At 43.6% G+C, this 23,296-nt stretch overlaps 1 protein-coding gene across 5 annotated transcripts in view; it reads right to left on the bottom strand.

Moving 5' to 3' along the window:
• The window catches only part of hps3 (HPS3 biogenesis of lysosomal organelles complex 2 subunit 1), a 57,744-nt gene that overhangs the window by 9,041 nt on the left and 25,407 nt on the right, over window positions 1–23,296 (bottom strand). For 4 of the 5 annotated variants that reach the window (XM_084309807.1, XM_084309809.1, XM_084309810.1 and 1 more), the window contains 9 exons: window positions 22,591–22,673; window positions 18,439–18,613; window positions 17,685–17,766; window positions 16,130–16,287; window positions 11,748–11,849; window positions 9,070–9,175; window positions 6,801–7,075; window positions 3,010–3,187; window positions 518–751 (listed from right to left, as the gene is read on the bottom strand). In XM_084309807.1, the coding sequence (XP_084165933.1) occupies window positions 518–751; window positions 3,010–3,187; window positions 6,801–7,075; window positions 9,070–9,175; window positions 11,748–11,849; window positions 16,130–16,287; window positions 17,685–17,766; window positions 18,439–18,613; window positions 22,591–22,673 (1,393 nt within the window). The remainder of the gene's footprint in view (window positions 1–517; window positions 752–3,009; window positions 3,188–6,800; window positions 7,076–9,069; window positions 9,176–11,747; window positions 11,850–16,129; window positions 16,288–17,684; window positions 17,767–18,438; window positions 18,614–22,590; window positions 22,674–23,296) is intronic. The other variant, XM_084309811.1, reaches the window with a different exon arrangement.

The raw sequence follows: 23,296 nt of genomic DNA, 5'->3' as shown, positions 1-23,296 counted from the left end.
CCCCATTGATATATAATTCACCTTTATTTCAAGCCGGCCTGACTACTGTAAAGCACTCTATAATGACCTTGCAAACATACCGTAGGCTATAGCTTTCTGACTTGACTTAAACCCTTTTGCTCTTTGGGGAGCATAGGTCATTCATGAAATCTCTCCAGCTGGTTTCTCTGCTTCCTTCCATGATGTTCTTTCTGATGTATCATAATACTGTAGGCTATAGCTTTGCTAGCTGAGCCAAATGAAAAGAAGGCACCGTCACACAATACAAAGTGTTTGCTAGCTGAGCTAAATGACAACAAGGCACCGTCAAACAATACAAAGTGTTTGCTAGCTGAGCTAAATGACAACAAGGCACCGTCACACAATACAAAGTGAGCGGAGAGCCCTCTGTGGGGGCAGGACTATTCTCTATATGTGGTGATGTCATTCATGATGTTGTAAATATTCAAAGCTTCAAATGGCAAAGGGATTACAGGCCCTAACACACATACACGCAGCCCTATCCCTGACCTCTGACCTCAGTGTGTCTGCGCATGAGCCGTGTGAACTGCGGCAGGTCGTCGAGGCGCAGGGCCATGGTTGCCATGGCGATAGTCAGGGGGACAGAGACACCCAGGCTGTCCTCCAAGTTTTGTAGCCGTAGCAACGCGAGGGCGGGGCTAGCCAGCACAATCCCGGGGCTGGCACACACACTGACCAGCTGGGACGGCTCCGATTGGCTGAACACCTCGATGACCTCGTCAGCCGTTTCCTGGGGGTACATTTCAGTTGTTTTTATTTACCTCCTCAATGTCTATGAATTCTCTTAGGTGTCAATGATGATGACACAGAGATGCATCACTGTCTGAGAGACCACATCTGAGTCTCAATCCAGGCAGGGCTGTGGTAGGTTGCGTTTGAAGACTGCATGCTTCACACTGAGTCACACTGAGTCTCTTCTGTTAATCTGGGGAGGGTATAGACTACCACATGTCTCCTCTGTTGGTCTGGGGAGGGTATAGACTACCACATGTCTCCTCTGTCGGTCTGGGGAGGGTGTAGACTACCACATGTCTCCTCTGTCGGTCTGGGGAGGGTGTAGACTACCACATGTCTCCTCTGTTAGTCTGGGGAGGGTGTAGACTACCACATGTCTCCTCTGTCGGTCTGGGGAGGGTGTAGACTACCACATGTCTCCTCTGTCGGTTTGGGGAGGGTGTAGACTACCACATGTCTCCTCTGTCGGTCTGGGGAGGGTGTAGACTACCACATGTCTCCTCTGTCTGTCTGGGGAGGGTGTAGACTACCACATGTCTCCTCTGTCGGTCTGGGGAGGTTGTTGACTACCACATGTCTCCTCTGTTAGTCTGGGGAGGGTGTAGACTACCACATGTCTCCTCTGTTAGTCTGGGGAGGGTGTAGACTACAACATGTCTCCTCTGTCAGTCTGGGAAGGTGTAGACTACAACATGTCTCCTCTGTCGGTCTGGGGAGGGTGTAGACTACCACATGCCTCCTCTGTCGGTCTGGGGAGGGTGTAGACTACCACATGTCTCCTCTGTCGGTCTGGGGAGGGTGTAGACTACCACATGTCTCCTCTGTCGGTCTGGGGAGGGTGTAGACTACCACATGCCTCCTCTGTCGGTCTGGGGAGGGTGTAGACTACAACATGTCTCCTCTGCCTAGGAATAACATAGTTACCAGGACAACAGCACCAACGTTAGCTCTGTGGTCAGCGAGGACAACACCACCAACGTGTGTGTGTATTTTATGTATGTGTTTTATATATTTGTGTGTGTATGTGTGTTTTATGTGTGTGTATGTGTGATTTATGTGTGTGTGTGTCAGTGCATGTGAGCGGATCGGAGCGTGAGCGGCGCGGGGCGCGGAGCGGCCGGTTTTGACATGAGCGAGGAGTGGGTTTTAAAATGAGTTGGCGCGACGTCCGGAGCGAGAGTTCTCCTCCGCTCCAATCCACTCCAGGTCGCTCACAGTGGTTTAACACTGTTGATGTAATATACATGCAGTACAATGCCAAAGCAACAGATGGCGATGTACAAACATGAAGGCCATTTTCAACCAATGAGAAGGGTGAACCTGTGATATCCTGTTCAGGCTTCACTCCTCCTCCTTCACTCACTCCTGTTAGAAAAAGTATCGACGCCATTGTTGCATGTAAGCTAACGTTAATGGCAGCGACCATAGCATTGTGGCTCGGCTAGCCTATCATCGCTTAATAGAGCTAGTGAATGGATAAACAACGTTATTTAACATTGCAGAATGGGTACAATTACAATGCGGCTCAATACAAACAATTGTTAAGGGGCCCAGGGGGTGTAGACTGTTGTAGTTTGAGCTAATTTACACCATGCTCAAAAAAAGAAAAAAAGAAAAAACTGCCGAGCGATCTGGCGCGGGGAGCGGGGAGCGCTCGATTCAAGGTGAGCGGGGAGCGAGCGGAGAGCGACTTGGGGGCGGGGTCAACATGAGCGATTAGCGGAGCGGACCAAGCTTTAAAGAGCGGATTTCTCGGCCGCACCGATCCGCTCACGTGGCCTGGTGTGTGTGTGTGTGTGTGTGTATTTTATGTATGTATGTGTTTTATATATTTGTGTGTATGTGTGTTTTATGTGTGTGTATGTGTGATTTATGTGTGTGTGTGTGTGTATTTTATGTATGTATGTGTTTTATATATTTGTGTGTGTATGTGTGTTTTATGTGTGTGTATGTGTGATTTATGTGTGTGTGTGTGTGTGTGTGTGTGTATTTTATGTATGTATGTGTTTTATATATTTGTGTGTGTATGTGTGTGTATGTGTGATTTATGTGTGTGTGTGTGTGTGTGTGTGTGTGTGTGTGTGTGTGTGTGTGTGTATTTTATGTATGTATGTGTTTTATATATGTGTGTGTATGTGTTTTATGTGTGATTTATGTGTGTGTGTGTGTGTATTTTATGTATGTATGTGTTTTATATCTATGTGTGTGTGTGTGCGTGTGCGTGCATGTGTGCATGTGTGTGTGTGTGTGTACCTGGCTGAGAATCTGGTCCATCTCCTCTAACAGGAAGTGTTTCAGATAGAACAGGAATCCAGGACCGTAGGAGAAAGGTGTGCTGGGAAGGGGGCGGTTCCTGGCCATGACCTCAGTGATTGACAGGCCAGACATCCTATAGTAAGGCAGAGCCAGGTGGCATTCCCTCTGATCACTTCTACATAATAGAATAGAACAGGGAAAAAATAAAAAGGAAGAGAGGAGAGGATATGAGGAGAGGAGAGAGAAGAGGAGATGAGGGGGGATAGGATAAAGAAGAGGATATGAGGAGAGGGGAAGAGAGAGGAGGAGAGAGAAGAGAGGAGAGGAGAGAAGAGAGAGTAGGAGGAGAGACGGGGATAGGATGAGAGAAGAGGATAGGATGAGAGAAGAGAGGAGAGAAGATAGGAGGATAGAAGAGGATAGTATGAGAGGAGAGGATAAGAGAAGAGGAGAAGATGAGGAGAGAAGGATGGGATAGGAGAGAGGAGAGGAGGATAAGAGGAGAGGATGATAGGATAAGAGGAGAGGAGAAGAGGAGGTGATGATAGGAGAGGAGAAGAGGAGAGGGGAGATGCGATAAGATATGAGGAGAGAAGAGAGGAGAGGAAGATAGGAGAGGATAGATAATGATAGGAGGAGAGAAGAAGAGGAGGATATGAGTAGAGGAGAAGATGATAGGGGAAGAGAGGAGAAAAGAAGATGAGAGAAGAGGAGAGATGAGAGAAGAGAGGATCAGGGGAGAAGAGAAGGATAGGAGATGAGAAGAGGAGATTAGATAATAGGTGAGGATAGGAGAGGAGAAGAGGGGAGGAGGAGATGAGATAAGAGGCGATGAGGAGAGGAGAGGAGGAGAGAAGAGAGGAGAGGAAGATAGGAGGGTAGAGAGAAGGATATGAGAGAATAAGATTAGGATATGAGAGGAGAAGAGGAGAGGAGATGAGAAGAGAAGGAAAAAACAGGATGAGAGAGATGAGAAGAGGAGAGAGGAGATTAGATAAGAGGAGATGAGGATAGGAAAGAAGAGAGGAAGATGAGAGGAGAAGGATAGGAGAGAAGAGGGGGATATGAGGAGAGGAGAAGATAGGAGGATAGGGGAGGAGAGGAGATAGGAGAGGAGAGAAGAGGAGGAGAGGATTGGGGGAGAAGAGAAGGGGAAGAGAAGATAAGGAAAGAACAGGATGGGAGAGGAGAGGAGGAGAGAGGAGAGGGGTTACATTTCTTTTTTTCTTTTTATTGATTTTCTCCATGGTCCATACAAACAATGTCATGACTTCACATTAATTTATCCGAGGCTTCTGTAGTTCAATCTTCATCCAGTGTTACTAAATCTGAGTTAAAGTACAGAAGTACAAGTACACAAATGAGGACCAATAGTCAATAACAACCTATACTTTTTCTTCTCTAGACAAACAAAAACCAACAACAAAAAATAACAAAATAATATGTTGGGGTGCATCTACAATAAATCTCTGTTGATTGGTGCTCTAGAAGCAAGGTGTTGATTGACGCTCTAGAATCAAGGTGTTGATTGGTGCTCTAAAAGCAATGTGTTGATTGGTGCTCTAGAAGCAATGTGTTGATTGGTGCTCTAGAAGCAATGTGTTGATTGGCGCTCTAGAAGCAAGGTGTTGATTGGTGCTCTAGAAGCAATGTGTTGATTGGTGCTCTAGAAGCAATGTGTTGATTGGTGCTCTAGAAGCAATGTGTTGATTGGTGCTCTAGAAGCAAGGTGTTGATTGGTGCTCTAGAAGCAATGTTGTTGATTGGTTCTCTAGAAGGAAGATATTTATAAAAGGACTAAACCAAAGGGAGAGATGCTCTTTCACTTCATCAACCAGCTTTAATTTACCATCTGAGATTCTAACTCCACCACGTTGAGGGGCAGGATATTCTAACTCCTCCACGTTGAGGAGCAGGAGATTCTAACTCAACTCCTCCATGTTGGCAGTTTTTGTTTACATATTTTTCATTAAATCGTGATTGTATGACTCAGTACCACTACATTAACGACTTATGCGGTTTTTCCCCGCCATGCGTTGAACGCCAAGAACGACTTTTGGGATCAATATTTCATTTTTTCGCCATGGCATTCATAATTCATCCAGCCAACCTCCGGACTGCAGCGGGACCCTGTATGAGAATGCAACGCCTCAATACCGCCGCCTGGTGGATGGTCGGGCGAGTTACACTCTCGCCGAAAACCGGAAGTGGCGCTGGTGCATCGAGGAAATCCCTCCGGCAGTAATATCTTGTTACGTGGATCCAGACAAACACTATAGTGCATTTGGATCACTTTGGATCACATTCAAAAAAAGATTTTTTTTTTAATAAATTTTTTTTTCATTTTTTTAATAATATTTTTTTTTTTTTTATTGTATTATTATAGATCCTACAGAGGGCGGCATTGCATAGTCTATTGGTGAAAAACATGTTGTTTACAGTGGTGGCTGTTCATGTAAACATGTAATTAAACAAAGCACTCAGAAGAAAATAAACAAGCTACTGAATCAAAGTATGATAAACAATAGCCCTTGCAGTCACGTAAGGGGCTAGATAAACAAATGCATTAGTTTTGTGGCATTAACGTTATATAGTTAGTGTTACACGTTCAATAACAGGTATTCACTCTTGGTCGACGGGGAGGGGAGCCGGGAGGAGAGGCGCACGCCTCGGCTCAACAGACCCGTCCACCGTCTACCTCGGAACGGCCGGGCTCCCAACACGCCTGCCGCCCGTCCGCCCTACCACCGTTCCGAGGTAGACGGTGGACGGGTCTGTACACCGTGCGCCTGCTGTTGTTTCCAACGCAACCACCTCCCGCCATGAAGCTCGCGCTCCGTGGCCGAAAAAGGATGGTATTCATTAATGATCCGTCTGCAGGTTCACTTACGGAAACCTGTTACCGATTACTTCCTCGGCGGGGAGCGGTAAGTCTGTTGAGGCTTGCAGATTGGTGGTAACAGCAGAGGCGGGTGCAAGCGGTGTGACGTAATTGGCAGAATCGCCTGTCAATCAAAATAGAGCTCTGGTTGAGAAATAGTATCCCGCTACAGCCCGGCAGACCATACTGGTTGAGCCGAGCGCCTCGCATTCACATCACCTCAACCCCGTGCGCATCCTTTATTTTTTTTTCACCGAACGTTCGAACCTATTAATTAAAGTCCAAATGTCAGCGTAACGAACTAACGTTCGAACGTTCGGGCTCAGCCTTACCTGGCAACCATTTCTGCAACACATCGATACCCTGACTATCAATGAAGAGACTTAGAAAGGATAGAGCTTTACACCTCTAACTGCACTTCCTTATCTTTTATTATTATTTTATTCCTATTTTTTCTTTCCCAGTAGCATCTATGCTGTATGTTTGGATATTTTGCGGATGTGTTTTCAACAACCTCGGTGTGGGGGGGATGGGGTGGGTATGAGGGAGGGGAAGGGGAAATGAAAGGGGAAAAAAAGAAAAGAGATGGAAAATGTACGATGTTGACAATTGTAAATGTACAAATTATTTTTCCTGCAATAAAGAAAAAAAAATAAAAAACATACTTATATTCTAGACGGTATTAACACAACAATGTATGAATGAAAAAATATAACGTTCCCACATCCTGAACGATAGATAATCGATGTTGAATGGGCCATAGTAATGTCAATATAGCAATCAAATTTAGAAAGTTATAGCCCTGCAAAGAAGGTAAACATCTCCATAGGCTTTCAACGGTGGCAGACTGGGGCAACCCCCGGCGCCCAATGTGTTAAGGTCAGGGTTAAGGTTATAAATATATGACCTGCTGAAACAGTCTCCAAGCTGGGAACAGCTCTCTCTGAAGGCCTCTTCCACTTCCTGTCTGTCTGTTCGTCCTGTCCATCTGTCTGTCTCTCCCTCTGTTTGTCTGTCTGTCTCTCCATCCTTCCCTCTGTCCGTCTCGGCCGCAGGGTTTCCCGGGCCTGCTGGCAGGGGCTGCAGGAGGGAGGCGCGCAGCAGGAGGTGAGCCTCGCTGAGGAGGTGTCGACAGGCCTGAGCCTGAGGGTTGGACTCCGCATAACGACGGCTGTACTCCACCTGTCAGGAGGAGGAGAGGGGAGAGGAGAGGAGAGGAGAGGAGAGGAGAGGAGAGGAGAGGAGAGGAGAGGAGAGGAGAGGAGAGGAGGGGAAAACAGAGGATATGAGGAGAGGAAAACAGAGGATATGAGGAGAGGAGAGGAGAGGAGGGGAAAACAGAGGATATGAGGAGAGGAGAGGAAAACAGAGGATATGAGGAGAGGAGAGGAGAGGAGAGGAGAGGAGAGGAGAGGAGAGGAGAGGAGAGGAGAGGAGAGGAAAACAGAGGATATGAGGAGAGGAGAGGAGAGGAAAACAGAGGATATGAGGAGAGGGGAGGAGAGGAAAAGAGGAAAACAGAGAAGAGGAGGAGAGGGAATGGAAGGAGAGGAAAACAGGAGGAGAAGGAAGTAAAATAGAGGAGAGGAAAACAGAGGAGGAGAGGAGAGGGACGAAAATGAGAACAGAGGAGAGGAGAGAAGAGGGAAGGAAAGGAGAGGAGGGGAGAGGGAGGGAAAGGAGAGGAAAACAGAGGAGAGGAGAGGGAAGGGAAGGAGAGGAGGGGAGAGGAGAAGAGAGAGAAGAGGAGAGGAGGGGGGAAGGAAAGGAGAGGGAAGGAAAGGAGTCAAGAGTCACTTTATTGTCCCATCAGCTGGGAAATTTGTCTTGGGCTTACACCCACTACAGCCACAGATACGTACATACAGACATGACACAACACAACTGACTCCAAACAAATACACAGTATAAAAGATACAGTAAAGTACCTGCACAGCAGGATGTCTGGCAACACCACATTAGAATAGTATACACAAATAATATAGTATTAATATTATAGTATACACGATAATATAACAACCAAATATCCGTTATTCGATAGTTGCCCTTTATCTGGCACTATTTAAAGGTTTAACTGAGTTAAATAATAAAGGAGTTTTTAAACCTATTTAGTCTAGAGCGTGGAACTCTAAACCTCCTCCCAGAGGGCAGTTGAGGGGAGAGGAAAGAGTAACTTTATTAATCCCCGAGATTAATTTAATCAATTTCCATTGCCAGGTGTCATTATGAAACAGCGGTTTACAAACCATTGTGTTTCAGTTTTATGGTTTGAAGTGTTTCAGAATGTTTTGGGGCGGGACTTGACCTGAATATTGACCAAAGAGAGAAGTCAAATGATGATATCATATCATTCAGGACAAATAGGAGCAAAGTGTTATATGATGGGAGGTGGGGGCGGGATTTCTGTATCTTCAAATCACTTATCAATTATAATAATACACTTTATTTGTATAGCAACTTTCATATAAGACAGAATAAAATCAGTGCAATAACATCGCTCAGATATCCAGAGACTAGTAGAATCTATGGTGTTCCCTCCCTCCAGTAGAGCTCCAGAGACTAGTAGAATCTATGGTGTTCCATCCCTCCAGTAGAGCCCCAGAGACTAGTAGAATCTATGGTGTTCCCTCCCTCCAGTAGAGCTCCAGAGACTAGTAGAATCTATGGTGTTCCATCCCTCCAGTAGAGCCCCAGAGACTAGTATAATCTATGGTGTTCCCTCCCTCCAGTAGAGCCCCAGAGACCAGTAGAATCTATGGTGTTCCCTCCCTCCAGTAGAGCCCCAGAGACTAGTATAATCTATGGTGTTCCCTCCCTCCAGTAGAGCCCCAGAGACTAGTAGAATCTATGGTGTTCCCTCCCTCCAGTAGAGCCCCAGAGACTAGTAGAATTGTGGCTCATGGTGGTTCATGGTGGTTTGTGGCACCTAACTAAGACACTTGGTTTTTAATTTAATTTGTCACCAGTCTGCCTTTCTTTGTGTGTGTTTGTATGTGTGTGTGTACTATCTTGTGGTACAGTGTGTGTGGTTTACCATCTTGTGGTACAGTGTGTGTGGTTTACCATCTTGTGGTACAGTGTGTGTGGTTTAAATAACATGGTACAGTGTGTGTGGTTTAGATAACATGGTACAGTATGTGTGGTTTAGATAACATGGTACAGTGTGTGTGGTTTACCATCTCGTGGTACAGGGTGAGAGGGGATGCCATGTCAACGACATACAGATTCCATCCATGCCCAACACTGCCGTCTCTTGGTCGAGACCCCGCCCACTTCCTGCTGCTGGGGTCAGAGGTCACACACAAACAGTAAACTAGAATTCTAGTTTAAGAAGAAAATTACCACTGGGAGACAAATCACATTGTAAGTAAACAGGAAGACTCAGTGCACATCAAGGAGGCCAAACAGAACGTAATCCTGGTAAGAGCAACAGGGCAGACTACAGTATTTGCATTTGTTAGCCATGCTAGCGATCTAAACAATCAATCCATGCTAGATATGTAAAAGGTGAAAGACTCACACTCACAGCCATGCTGATTTGGCTAAATGTTTGAAACAACCTTTAGTCAGGGGAGTGTCATGGTTTCTCCATTGAGCTCCATCATACTTTTAGTATGGAGAGTGTCATGGTTTCTCCATAGATCTCCATTATACTTTTGGTCAGAGGAGTGTCATGGTTTCTCCATAGATCTCCATTATACTTTTGGTCAGAGGAGTGTCATGGTTTCTCCATAGAGCTCCGTTGTACTATTTTAGCGTTGCACCTCAACACAAGTAGGGAGCAATTCAGTCACGTGACTCAGCGGGTGTGACTGATTGGCTCAAATACATTGTGTTGACAAACAAGAAACCCTCTATATCAGTCCTTTGTATTTGTTGACAAGCGGCTGCTTCAACCAGTTTGCTTGACTTTCCATATGAGCAGACACGCACAGCAGTTTCTGATCGCAGTGAATACTGCACCGAGAAAAACTGCTTTGCTAATCAGTAGAGTCTCCCAACTAAAACATTAGGACCAGAGTTAGGACCAAACTAATATGATTCGTTAATGAGCACAGAGGGACACGCACACACTGGGGGTTGTTAGGCAGGTTAGGATTGGTTGAGCTCACTGGGGCTTGGTAGGCAGGTTAGGATTGGTTGAGCTCGCTGGGGCTTGGTAGGCAGGTTAGGATTGGTTGAGCTCGCTGGGGCTTGGTAGGCAGGTTAGGATTGGTCGAGCTCACTGGGAGGCAGGGCTAAAACCGGAAAGTGTTGTCCCTGTCAAACCAAGCTGCAATGTCAAACGAATAGTTGCTTCAGTTAAACTGAAGAGTGAAACTGTGGTTACTAGAGGTTATAGTGATACTGTGGTTACTATAGGTTAACCTCTTAAGCATCAGGCAAAAATGGGGCTATTTTTCTTTTGACGATTGCATACCCAAATTAATTTGCAATGTATTATATTTTATACTTATAGCACATGCCTGAGTCTGGTCTCTTTTGAAAGGTAACATTCTGGAGTTTCTTACACAATAAAATCACTTTGAGTGCTAATGAAATAGAGTACCAGAGATTTGAACACACTGAAGTCAACGTTTTGTGTACTCACATTTGTGTTTACTGGTTGCCAGATGCCTGTTTTAAGTTCCAGCTGAGAGGTAGGAGCTGGAAAACATAATGGTTCCTGAAGTCTTATGTAGTACTGGTCCAAAGATTATAAAAATCCCACAGAAAATGTATGTTTTACAAATGTTTTTGTAACGCGTGTACCAGTAAAAATTCGGCATGATTATCCAAAATGGCCGTCTGCTGCCATTCATTTCGATGCGCTTGTCAAAACAATGGACTTCTTCCATCTTCAGTCTCGCCAACCTTTTGAGTAAATTTTTTAGTCAGGAGGGCGGCGCTTGATCAAGCAGCGGCTTTTTTGTCTCACCAGGAACAGCAAATAAACTATTATTTGCATACTCATGTTCAGTCTATTCGCCCAGTATATTTGCACTGACCCTTTATACACATGACAAGAGCTACTGGACATTGGTTCACATGTCGGAATACTGGGGTTTGTTTACATCACCTCCCCGAACAATGAGGCCTCGAACGCGGTGAGGGATCGAAAGCAGAAGCGGGGCCGCAGAGCAGGCTAGCTCTGCCTCCTCATAGCGCCGCGGCGTGAATACTTTGGGCAGCCGAAGAGTGCTTCCGCGTTGCTCTGAATTGCTCCGATTGGCCGAGCGTGCGCATGAGCCGCGACGCGCTCGGCCAATCAGAGCAATTCAGAGCAACACGGAAGCACTCTTCGGCTGCCCAAAGTATTCACGCCTTCCCAGCCTCCTTCTTGCAAATTCGCTGGTGCACAACATGGACGAGGTACGTTTATGGATTACAAATACATGGGGTGGTCTTGTCCAACTCTCACCGCCGGGCCAAGCCAGGCGCATGATTAACGCGATATCTCGCTTCCTAGAAAAAAATATTGGGATTTTTTGGAAATTGCCACTCTTTTAGCGCAGGAACCGATGTATGTAGAAAAAAAACTGTTTGTTCCCTGTTGGGAGTATAAATATAAGCATTTCAAATGAGCCATAGTATGTCTCCATAGCTATAATATAGAATATATGATGAGTCTACAAACATCGTTAAAACGGTCTGAAACGCTGGTGCCAGGGATTAGAGATGGGAAAACAGTGTGGCGGTCAATGAGTTAACAGATACTGAATGTGTGTAACTGTGTGAATGTGAAAAAGAGCATCCATGTTCAGGGAACCTAACCTGGTAAATAAAGGTTAAACTTTTAAAAACAAAATAAAATAAAAGGTTCTGACATTGCAGCTTGGGCAGGAAGTGACAACAGCGTGGGTGTGGCTCTTACAGGAAGGGCCGGTAGAGCAGGCTTTCCAGAGCTGGAGTGGTTGAGGGTTCGATTCCCACCGCCAGCAAAATACCCGTCAGCATGGTGTGTTCTTTAAGCTCACTAAAATAACACACACATACACACACACACACACAATATATACAGTGCTTGGTAAGATTTGCTTCAGGTCATCATATAAAAACACTTGACTAAGCTTTTTTGGTCAACATGCTGTATGAATGAACAGCAAAGTTATTTAACTTCCAAGTTAAAGGTGCTATAGATAACATTCACCAGCATGTCAGTTATCCAATCAGGTGCTATAATCCATGTGGGGAAATGGGAAGAAGGAAGGGGATACATGCAACATGTAAACAACAACATTCATTTTGGACCCGCAAAAAGTTTTAAAATAATAAATTCATTAAGCAAAACCTTTTTTGGGGGAAAAGCAATACCTTTCATTCTGCACCTTTCTAAAAGCTCTGTGGATTTATCTTTTTATTTATTCTAAAAAAAATTCCATGTGTGAAAAGTGCTATATAGATAGAGTTATTAATATTTATTATCATTATATTGTAAAAAAAAAAAGTATGCATTGAAATGTCTGTAAAGTCTCAACGACATTGAAAATGAGGGTGACCTCAATTGTCCTTTCGAGAATAAATAAAGGTCTGAATGATTAATGATTCAAATGATTACTCTCTACATAGAAATGTTATCTATAGCACCTTGACAGCATGTGTGTGGGGGAGCCGCACTGCTCTTACCCAGGACATCAAACCTCACAGAAGACCTGCACTGCTAAACAAACGTGCAGTCAAATAATCTAAGCTACAGTATCATGAAGTAAGCTTGGAGAGTCTGATAATAGATCAAAATCAGTTGCTAAGCTTGCCATCTTTTTCAGTGTAATGTAGTCTGATATTAGAGTGTCAAGTCAACGTCAAGTCTTTTTAAAAGGTGCTATAGATAACATTCAGCTACGAGATGTTGCACTAGAGCAGTGGTTCCCAAAGTCCGGGTCGCGACCCAAAGGTGGGCCGCGAGCAGCCACGGATGGGCCGCGAGATGATTTAAAAAAAAATAAAAAAAAATAAAATAAAAACATTTTTTTAATTTTTTTATTTTTAATTTTTTAATTTTAATTTTTTTTTGTCAGGCCACTGAACTTAGAAGCAGGCCAGGACAGTGTTTCTAGTTGTATTCTAAAATTCTATTCTATTGTATTCTAAAATGTGACTATATGGTTTTATATTAACTTAATAAATAAACAAAAACGAAAAATCTACTTATTTCAACGAACATTTCAAACTAAATAACAGATTATGCACATAAAACGCTGAAAACAACCGAAGCAACAATAGTATTTTAATGAGGCTATTATTATTATCATTATTATTTTGCAACAAGTTAGCCCTCTCATAAATAGCACATATAAATGAATAACTAACTTGAACTAACTTAATAGGATTGAAGTGATATTTGGCTTAAAAAATCGGTCGCCTGAAAAAAAAAAAAAAAAAAGCCAGACGATGTGCATTGGGCCGCGGCTCTCTGACGCCTTATTTTCTGGGCCCCGGCCTGAAAAGTTTGGGAACCCCTGCACTAGAGCACCAGCATGTCATTGATCATTTATCCAATCGGGTGCGTTCCACGTGGGGACATGGGAAGTAGGGCGGGGATACATGCCTGCAACTTTTTTTTGTATCATAAAAAAAAATGACTCTACATAAAAATGTATCTATCTATTTATGTTATCTATAGCACCTTTAAATTATTATAATTAATTTTTTTAATACCCACTTTCTCCCCAATTTAGTAGTTTCCAACTCCCATGTGTACCACATTTCCCAGTCGTTGCACTGCCCTCTGTTGGTCTGGGGAGGGTGCCGACCCGACAGCGAGGAGTTTCCCTGGGAGAGTGTAGCGCACGCAGAGGTCCCCAGATCCCCTCCCCGCTGACCTGACGCCTGACCGACCAGTAGGAGGCGTTGTTGCAACTACCAGGACTCACACCCCCACCCCTGGAGGAGCTTTCACATCTACATGTTCCAGGGCTGAGCGGTGTTGTGTGTGCATTAGAGCCGTCCCCGAAGCCTGTTTTTAGGATTCAAACTTCGGCAGGGTTTTTTGAACAGAGGTTGTGAAAGGTGTCTGTCTCAGCCAGGGTCCAGCCAGGTCTGACCAGGTTCAAAAGACAATGGAGACGCTCGCTGTGTGCCAGACACTCCACAGGACGGCGAAACCCTGGCTAGTGGAGACGAGGCCACAGCACGACTAAACCCTGGCTAGTGGAGACGAGGCCACAGCACGACTAAACACTGGCTAGTGGAGACGAGGCCACAGCACGGCTAAATCCTGGCTAGTGGAGACGAGGCCACAGCACGACTAAACACTGGCTAGTGGAGACGAGGCCACAGCACAGCTAAATCCTGGCTAGTGGAGACGAGGCCACAGTAGAGAGAGAGGGACGAGAGAGAGAGAGACCCCCCCCAGTGTATCAGTGTGTATTAGTGTGTATCATCAGTGTGTATTAGAGTGTGATAATGTATCAGTGTGTATCAGTGTGTATTAGAGTGTATTAGAGTGTATTAGAGTGTATTCGTGCATATTAGAGTGTGTATTAAAGTGTATTAGTGTGTATTAGAGTGTGCATTAGTGTGTATTAGATTGTGATAATGTATTAGTGTGTATTAGATTGTGATAATGTATTAGAGTGTGATGATGTATTAGTGTGTATTAGTGTGTATTAGATTGTGATAATGTATTAGTGTGTATTAGAATGTGATAATGTATTAGTGTGTATTAGAGTGTATCAGTGTGTATTAGAGTGTGGTAATGTATTAGTGTGTATTAGAGTGTGGTAATGTATTAGTGTGTATTAGAGTGTATTAGAGTGTGGTAATGTATTAGTGTGTATTAGAGTGTATTAGAGTGTGGTAATGTATTAGTGTGTATTAGAGTGTGGTAATGTATTAGTGTGTATTAGAGTGTGGTAATGTATTAGAGTGTATTAGAGTGTGGTAATGTATTAGTGTGTATTAGAGTGTATTAGAGTGTGGTAATGTATTAGAGTGTATTAGAGTGTGGTAATGTATTAGTGTGTATTAGAGTGTATTAGAGTGTGGTAATGTATTAGAGTGTATTAGAGTGTATTAGAGTGTGGTAATGTATTAGTGTGTATTAGAGTGTGGTAATGTATTAGTGTGTATTAGAGTGTATTAGAGTGTGGTAATGTATTAGTGTGTATTAGAGTGTGGTAATGTATTAGTGTGTATTAGAGTGTGATAATGTATTAGTGTTTATTAGAGTGTGGTAATGTATTAGTGTGTATTAGAATGTGATAATGTATTAGTGTGTATTAGTGTATCAGTGTGTATTAGAGTGTGGTAATGTATTAGTGTGTATTAGAGTGTGATAATGTATTAGTGTGTATTAGAGTGTGGTAATGTATTAGTGTGTATTAGAGTGTGATAATGTATTAGTGTTTGTTAGAGTGTGTTCCTACGTGGTCCTGCGCTGAGCGTTGTGTGTATTAGAGTGTGTTCCTATGTGGTCTTGTGTGTATTAGAGTGTGTATTAAAGTGTGTTAGTGTGTATTAGAGTGTGTTCCTACGTGGTCTTGTGTGTATTAGAGTGTGTATTAAAGTGTGTTAGTGTGTATTAGAGTGTGTTCCTACGTGGTGTGTATTAGTGTGTATTAGAGTGTGTATTAAAGTGTGTTAGTGTGTATTAGAGTGTGTTCCTACGTGGTCTTGTGTGTATTAGTGTGTATTAGAGTTTGTATTAAAGTGTGTTAGTGTGTATTAGAGTGTGTTCCTACGTGGTCCTGTGTGTATTAGAGTGCGTATTAGAGTGTGTATTAAAGTGTGTTAGTGTGTATTAGAGTGTGTTCGTACGTGGTCTTGTGTGTATTAGAGTGTGTATTAAAGTGTGTTAGTGTGTATTAAGAGTGTGTTCCTACGTGGTCCTGTGTGTATTAGAGTGCGTATTAGAGTGTGTATTAAAGTGTGTTAGTGTGTATTAGAGTGTGTTCCTACGTGGTCCTGTGTGTATTAGAGTGCGTATTAGAGTGTGTATTAAAGTGTGTTAGTGTGTATTAGAGTGTGTTCGTACGTGGTCTTGTGTGTATTAGAGTGTGTATTAAAGTGTGTTAGTGTGTATTAAGAGTATGTTCCTACGTGGTCCTGTGTGTATTAGAGTGCGTATTAGAGTGTGTATTAAAGTGTGTTAGTGTGTATTAGAGTGTGTTCCTACGTGGTCCTGTGTGTATTAGAGTGTGTATTAGAGTGTGTATTAAAGTGTGTTAGTGTGTATTAGAGTGTGTTCGTACGTGGTCTTGTGTGTATTAGAGTGTGTATTAAAGTGTGTTAGTGTGTATTAGAGTGTGTTCCTACGTGGTCCTGCGCTGAGCGCTGCGTTGGTTGTCCTCCGGCGTCTCCGTGTCGGTGGTGGACAGGAGGACAACGTGATGTCCGTCCACACAGACAGACTTCAGACCAATGAACAGCTGGATCTTCAGAGCACACACGTCTAGACTGGAGGGAGGACATGCCTGGAGAGAGAGACAGAGAGACAGAGAGGGAGAGACAGAGAGAGAGAGACAGAGACACACACAGAAAGAGAAAGAGCGACAGAGACAGAGAGAAAGAGTGAGACACACACAGACAGACAGACAGACAGACACAGAAAGAGAGTGAGAGACACACACACAGACAGACCGAGACACAGAGAGAGCAAGAGACAGCGAGAGAAAGAGTGAGAGAGACACACAGAGAGAGAAAGAGACACAGAAAGAGAGAGAGACAGAGACACAGAGCAGTATATTTTTAAAGTATATTTTATATACATAACATAGAAAATGCATATCCCGGACTGTATTTTATTCTTATTCGTGTTCGTTATTTTGTTTTTGACTACCTAAATGTTTACCGTTTACGGTGAGCGATCTGTAGTGCAGAATTACCCTCTGGATAAATAAAGTATTTCTATTCTATTCTATAGACCACTGCGCTAGACCACAGTGCTAAAACATTGCGCTAGACCACAGTGCTAAAACATTGCGCTAGACCACTGTGCAAACCTTTGTAAAACACTAATTTTGGACTGTATGACTATAAGACTTCAGGCTATGGAACCGTTATGTTTTCCAGTTCCTACCTCTCAGTGTGTTCAAACCTCTGTTTCTCTATTACATTAGCACTCAAAGTGATTTTTAAAACCATGTGCTAGAACACTGCGCTAGAACACTGCGCTAGAACACTGCGCTAAAACACTGCGCTAAAACACTGCGCTAGAACACTGCGCTAGAACACTGCGCTAAAACACTGCGCTAAAACACTGCGCTAGACTGCACGTCTGAATGAATGGAAGTGGACGGTCATTTTGGATAATCACGCTGAATTATTGCGGTACACACATTACAAAAACCTTTGTAAAACACTCATTTTGGACTGTATGATTATTATAAGACTTCAGGCTATGGAGCCGTTATGTTTTACAGTTCCTACCGCTCAGCTGGAACCCAAAAACAGGCATCTGGCAACAAGTCAACACAAAAGTAAGGAGCAAATATTTGAAATGTGTTCAAACCTCTGTTTCTCTATTACATTAGCACTCAAAGTAATGTTCAGAATGTTACCTTTCAAAAGAGACCAGACTCATGCATGTGCAATGAGTATAAAGTATAATAAATCGCAAATTACTTTGGGTATGCAATCGACAGGCATTTTATGAAAATGTGCAGGTGTGACCGATCGTATGGTACTCCTCTTGCACTAGAAATTGCGAATATCAAATTTTTGACCTATTTCTGAATCGCGCAAAATTTTCAGCACTTCTGACGAATCCTCTCCGCCGAGATGAGGCCGTTTTGACCGTGCCACGTCAAAACCGTGCCTCCGACCTCAGAGGGTTAAGGGTTAAGGTTACAGTTAAAGGTCATGTTCATACCTTCATGGTGGTATCGATGTAGGGGTCTTCAGCCCTGGCTGCTATCGCTGAACACCTAACTGAGAAACACTGTAGTGCACTCCTTACACACACACACGCATGCACACGCACACACACACACACGATTGCCTTGTGAATGCAAGTGATGAAAAAAGTTAATGTGTGAGTGAATGGGTGAATGTGAGGAACAAATTGTAAAGTGCTTTGGATAAAAGCTGTTTTTGCTGTTTTTTGTTTCCAATTTTGATGTTGACTTCTAACAATTATGACAACAAGATCATCAAGACAATTAGGGAAGGGCGGCTGGGTAGCGCAGTGGACTAAGCACTCGCCTACCACCGCAGAGACTCTGGGATCTAATCCAGCTGTCAGCGGTACCTCCGGCTTGGTCAGTTGTCCCTACTAACATAATTGCCAGTGTTAGCGGGTTGGAAGCCGGTGAGTGCTAGGGTGCATTTATATAACAGCTTTTATCCAAAGCACTTTACAATTTTGTTCCTCACATTCACTCACACACAGATGGCAGAGGTGACCATGCAAGGTGCCAACCTGCTCATTAGGAGTAGTTAGGGGTTAAGTGTCTTGCTCAAGGACACACTGCCCGGGAGGAGCGGGAATTGAACCGTGAACCTCCGGATTACCAGACGACTGCTGTACCTCCTGTTGTTTTTAATTCACAACACAGCTAGGGTTTCTAAACACAGGTCTCAATGTCAAACATAGACATTGCTGCTGAGGATGATGTCAGACTTACTTGGTGATGACGTGCAGGAAGTGGTCTGTAAGCACCGCCTCCTGGGCCTTCTCTGGGTACTGATAGGCTGAGATCATCTCAACTCCGCCCCTCAGACTGTAGAGGTAGCCGGTGGTTGGCAGAGAGAAGAAACAGAACATGGACGCTGGTTCATCAACACTCGCACACTGAGAACCTAGAGAGAGAGAGAGGCATAGAAACACACTGAGAACCTGGGAGAAGGAGAAGGAAAGAGGGAGAGAGAGAGAGGGAGAGAGATAGAGAGAGAGGGAGAGAGATAGAGAGAAAGACCGACATAGAAAGATAATTTAACTAATATTTTAATTCTATCTTTTAGTAGCTTCTCCTCTAGTTTCTACTGTAGCTTCTCCTCTAGTTTCTACTGTAGCTTCTCCTCTAGTTTCTACTGTAGCTTCTCCTCTAGTTTCTACTGTAGCCTCTCCTCTAGTTTCTACTGTAGCTCCTCCTCTAGTTTCTACTGTAGCTTCTCCTCTAGTTTCTACTGTAGCTTCTCCTCTAGTTTCTACTGTAGCCTCTCCTCTAGTTTCTACTGTAGCTTCTCCTCTAGTTTCTACTGTAGCCTCTCCTCTAGTTTCTACTGTAGCTTCTCCTCTAGTTTCTATTGTAGCCTCTCCTCTAGTTTCTACTGTAGCCTCTACTCTAGTTTCTACTGTAGCTTCTCCTCTAGTTTCTACTGTAGCTTCTCCTCTAGTTTCTACTGTAGCCCCTCCTCTAGTTTCTATTGTAGCCTCTCTAGTTTCTACTGTAGCCTCTCCTCTAGTTTCTACTGTAGCTTCTCCTCTAGTTTCTACTGTAGCTTCTCCTCTAGTTTCTACTGTAGCCTCTCCTCTAGTTTCTACTGTAGCTTCTCCTCTAGTTTCTACTGTAGCCTCTCCTCTAGTTTCTACTTTAGCTTCTCTAGTTTCTACTGTAGCCTCTCTAGTTTCTACTGTAGCTTCTCCTCTAGTTTCTACTGTAGCCTCTCCTCTAGTTTCTACTTTAGCTTCTCTAGTTTCTACTGTAGCCTCTCCTCTAGTTTCTACTGTAGCTTCTCCTCTAGTTTCTACTGTAGCTTCTCCTCTAGTTTCTACTGTAGCTTCTCCTCTAGTTTCTACTGTAGCTTCTCCTCTAGTTTCTACTGTAGCTTCTCCTCTAGTTTCTACTGTAGCTTCTCCTCTAGTTTCTACTGTAGCTTCTCCTCTAGTTTCTACTGTAGCTTCTCCTCTAGTTTCTACTGTAGCCTCTCCTCTAGTTTCTACTGTAGCCTCTCCTCTAGTTTCTACTGTAGCTTCTCCTCTAGTTTCTACTGTAGCTTCTCCTCTAGTTTCTACTGTAGCTTCTCCTCTAGTTTCTACTGTAGCTTCTCCTCTAGTTTCTACTGTAGCCTCTCCTCTAGTTTCTCCTGTAGCTTCTCCTCTAGTTTCTACTGTAGCTTCTCCTCTAGTTTCTACTGTAGCCTCTCCTCTAGTTTCTCCTGTAGCTTCTCCTCTAGTTTCTACTGTAGCTTCTCCTCTAGTTTCTACTGTAGCTTCTCCTCTAGTTTCTACTGTAGCTTCTCCTCTAGTTTCTACTGTAGCTTCTCCTCTAGTTTCTACTGTAGCCTCTCCTCTAGTTTCTACTGTAGCTTCTCCTCTAGTTTCTACTGTAGCTTCTCCTCTAGTTTCTACTGTAGCTTCTCCTCTAGTTTCTACTGTAGCTTCTCCTCTAGTTTCTACTGTAGCTTCTCCTCTCGTTTCTACTGTAGCCTCTCCTCTAGTTTCTACTGTAGCTTCTCCTCTAGTTTCTACTGTAGCCTCTCCTCTAGTTTCTACTGTAGCCTCTCCTCTAGTTTCTACTGTAGCTTCTCCTCTAGTTTCTACTGTAGCCTCTCCTCTAGTTTCTACTGTAGCCTCTCTAGTTTCTACTGTAGCTTCTCCTCTAGTTTCTACTGTAGCCCCTCCTCTAGTTTCTACTGTAGCTTCTCCTCTAGTTTCTCCTGTAGCCTCTCTAGTTTCTACTGTAGCCTCTCCTCTAGTTTCTACTGTAGCCTCTCTAGTTTCTACTGTAGCTTCTCTAGTTTCTACTGTAGCCTCTCCTCTAGTTTCTACTGTAGCCTCTCTAGTTTCTACTGTAGCCTCTCTAGTTTCTACTGTAGCCTCTCCTCTAGTTTCTACTGTAGCCTCTCCTCTAGTTTCTACTGTAGCTTCTCCTCTAGTTTCTACTGTAGCTTCTCCTCTAGTTTCTACTGTAGCCTCTCCTCTAGTTTCTACTGTAGCCTCTCCTCTAGTTTCTACTGTAGCTTCTCCTCTAGTTTCTACTGTAGCTTCTCCTCTAGTTTCTACTGTAGCTTCTCCTCTAGTTTCTACTGTAGCTTCTCCTCTAGTTTCTACTGTAGCCTCTCCTCTAGTTTCTACTGTAGCCTCTCCTCTAGTTTCTACTGTAGCTTCTCCTCTAGTTTCTACTGTAGCTTCTCCTCTAGTTTCTACTGTAGCTTCTCCTCTAGTTTCTACTGTAGCCTCTCTAGTTTCTACTGTAGCTTCTCCTCTAGTTTCTACTGTAGCCTCTCCTCTAGTTTCTACTGTAGCTTCTCCTCTAGTTTCTACTGTAGCTTCTCCTCTAGTTTCTACTGTAGCTTCTCCTCTAGTTTCTACTGTAGCCTCTCCTCTAGTTTCTACTGTAGCTTCTCCTCTAGTTTCTACTGTAGCTTCTCCTCTAGTTTCTACTGTAGCTTCTCCTCTAGTTTCTACTGTAGCTTCTCCTCAGCATTTTAAAGGTCAACCTCCACGTTGTATTTTTGTTCAATAAACAATGTGGACTAGGCCAACAGTGACTTTCATGAAGAATTGGAAAAAAAGTATTGAAATTGACCCAGTTTTAGCGTTTTTATCAAAACATTTTGTCTGCCCAACACAATCACCACGCACGTGCATATTTTAATCAATGGTTCATAACGTGCGCGTGTAATGTCGTCACAACAGGTATTGGTCACCAGGGGGCTCTGTGACCCTACTCCTGTGCTCTGGGAGTCACAGGCAGTAGCAAGGAGGCAGAGCATTATTTCCGGCGTTGGGTGCATGATGCGCATGCGCTGTGATCACACCAGGCAGCCAACGCCGGAAATAATGCCGTTTTGAGCAGTTTATAAAAAATATTTAAAATGTTTATTAGCAACACAGAGCTTTCAAACCATCCCGTATCTCTGTCCGAAACCCTCGTGCAACTGTGAGTACATTTGAAATGTCTCTGTGATACTTGTATAACGAACGGTTCGGCCAGAACCAGTCCTTCATGGTAAATCTAGGTTGGTTTCCTATTAAGGAGCAAGTGACTGTGGATTCACTCGGTGCATCAGTCACGAAAGGGGCTATGATGAGCTTGGCAAGCCAGAGTAAAACACAGTTTTCATTCAATCAATCAATAACAACATTAACCAGACTCTCGTTGTGTCTATTATGCTAACGCTAACGTTACCTCATTGTGTCTATTCTACAAGCTTTAACGTTACCTAGCCTCTCGTGTCTATCTGCTAACGTTAGCATTAGGCTAACTAACGTTACGTCCCTAACCCCAACAACAAGCGTAACTAATCAGCGATCTTTATGTCAGACTAAACTCTCCGCTCGGTGGCAAATTGTGTTGATGTCGGTTTTGTTTCATCAATAAATGAGGCAGAATACACAGTGACTGTATCCTTTTTTATTGCACTTGTTTCTTGCTGCAAACATACATAAGACATCCTACGCGAGACATTAAAGATGGCGGCGTTCTGTTTTCGTTCAGACTCCCCAAACAGTGACGCGTCTCTCTTCTGACCAATCAGTGGTCTGCAGTTTTTCACGTGACATTTCTGGAGCTCTCATGCTGATCACCAGCAGCCCCGCCTCCCCACACGGAGACAAACTGAGTACTTTATTTTAGTGGAAAAGCAACATTAGATTCGGCTCATTAATATGCACCTGTTGTGACGTCGGCGTTTGATAAGCTTTTTTGATTCGCGCGTGCATGTTATTCGTGCGTGGACCTTTTTAACTCTTTCAGAGTGGCATTTCCGGTGTCAAATGGAAAAAAATAAATAATGAAATTATATACCAATGATGTAAACTACCCATAATTGATCAGTAGGGTTTAACCTGGAGGTTGGCCTTTAAATAGAGCCACAATACAAATGCTCACTAATGAACAGCGGGTGGAGCTGTAGGGAATGGAGCTTAGTTTCCTCCACACTGCAACCCTGGAAGAAGTCTGGAGCAAAACGCCTGGGGGGGGGGGGGGGGAAGAGAGAGAGAGAGAGAGAGAGAGAGAGAGAGAGAGAGAGAGAGAGAGAGAGGGGGGGGGGGGGGGAGAGAGAGGGAGATGGAGAGAGAGAGAGAAAGGGATAGAGGGAGAGAGACAGAAAGAGAGAGACAGAAAGAGATTATTATCGATTAATCTAATCTAAACCATTAATTTACCAGAAAAAATTATTATAATTGCAATTGAATATTTCAAAATGTTTAATGAGTATCATCATCCTTTTTAGCTTTAGATTTAAAAAACTACCAGCCAGAGAGATTTTTACCGGCCATAAATAGCTTTTTAGTATATTTCCATGAATTATTATATGTATTGTGTGTTACACACACCTGTACAGTACGTAGGACAGTGATCATGTAGTGTATACTAGTCCAAACACACCTGTACAGTACGTAGGACAGTGATCATGTAGTATATACTAGTCCAAACACACCTGTACAGTACGTAGGACAGTGATCATGTAGTATATACTAGTCCACACACACCTGTACAGTACGTGGGACAGTGATCATGTAGTGTATACTAGTCCAAACACACCTGTACAGTACGTAGGACATTTGATCATGTAGTATATACTAGTCCAAAC

Source organism: Notolepis coatsorum (genome assembly GCF_963971535.1).
Source record: "Notolepis coatsorum genome assembly, chromosome: 3".
Lineage (NCBI taxonomy): Eukaryota > Metazoa > Chordata > Actinopteri > Aulopiformes > Paralepididae > Notolepis > Notolepis coatsorum.
This window is presented reverse-complemented; position numbering and strand designations above follow the sequence as displayed.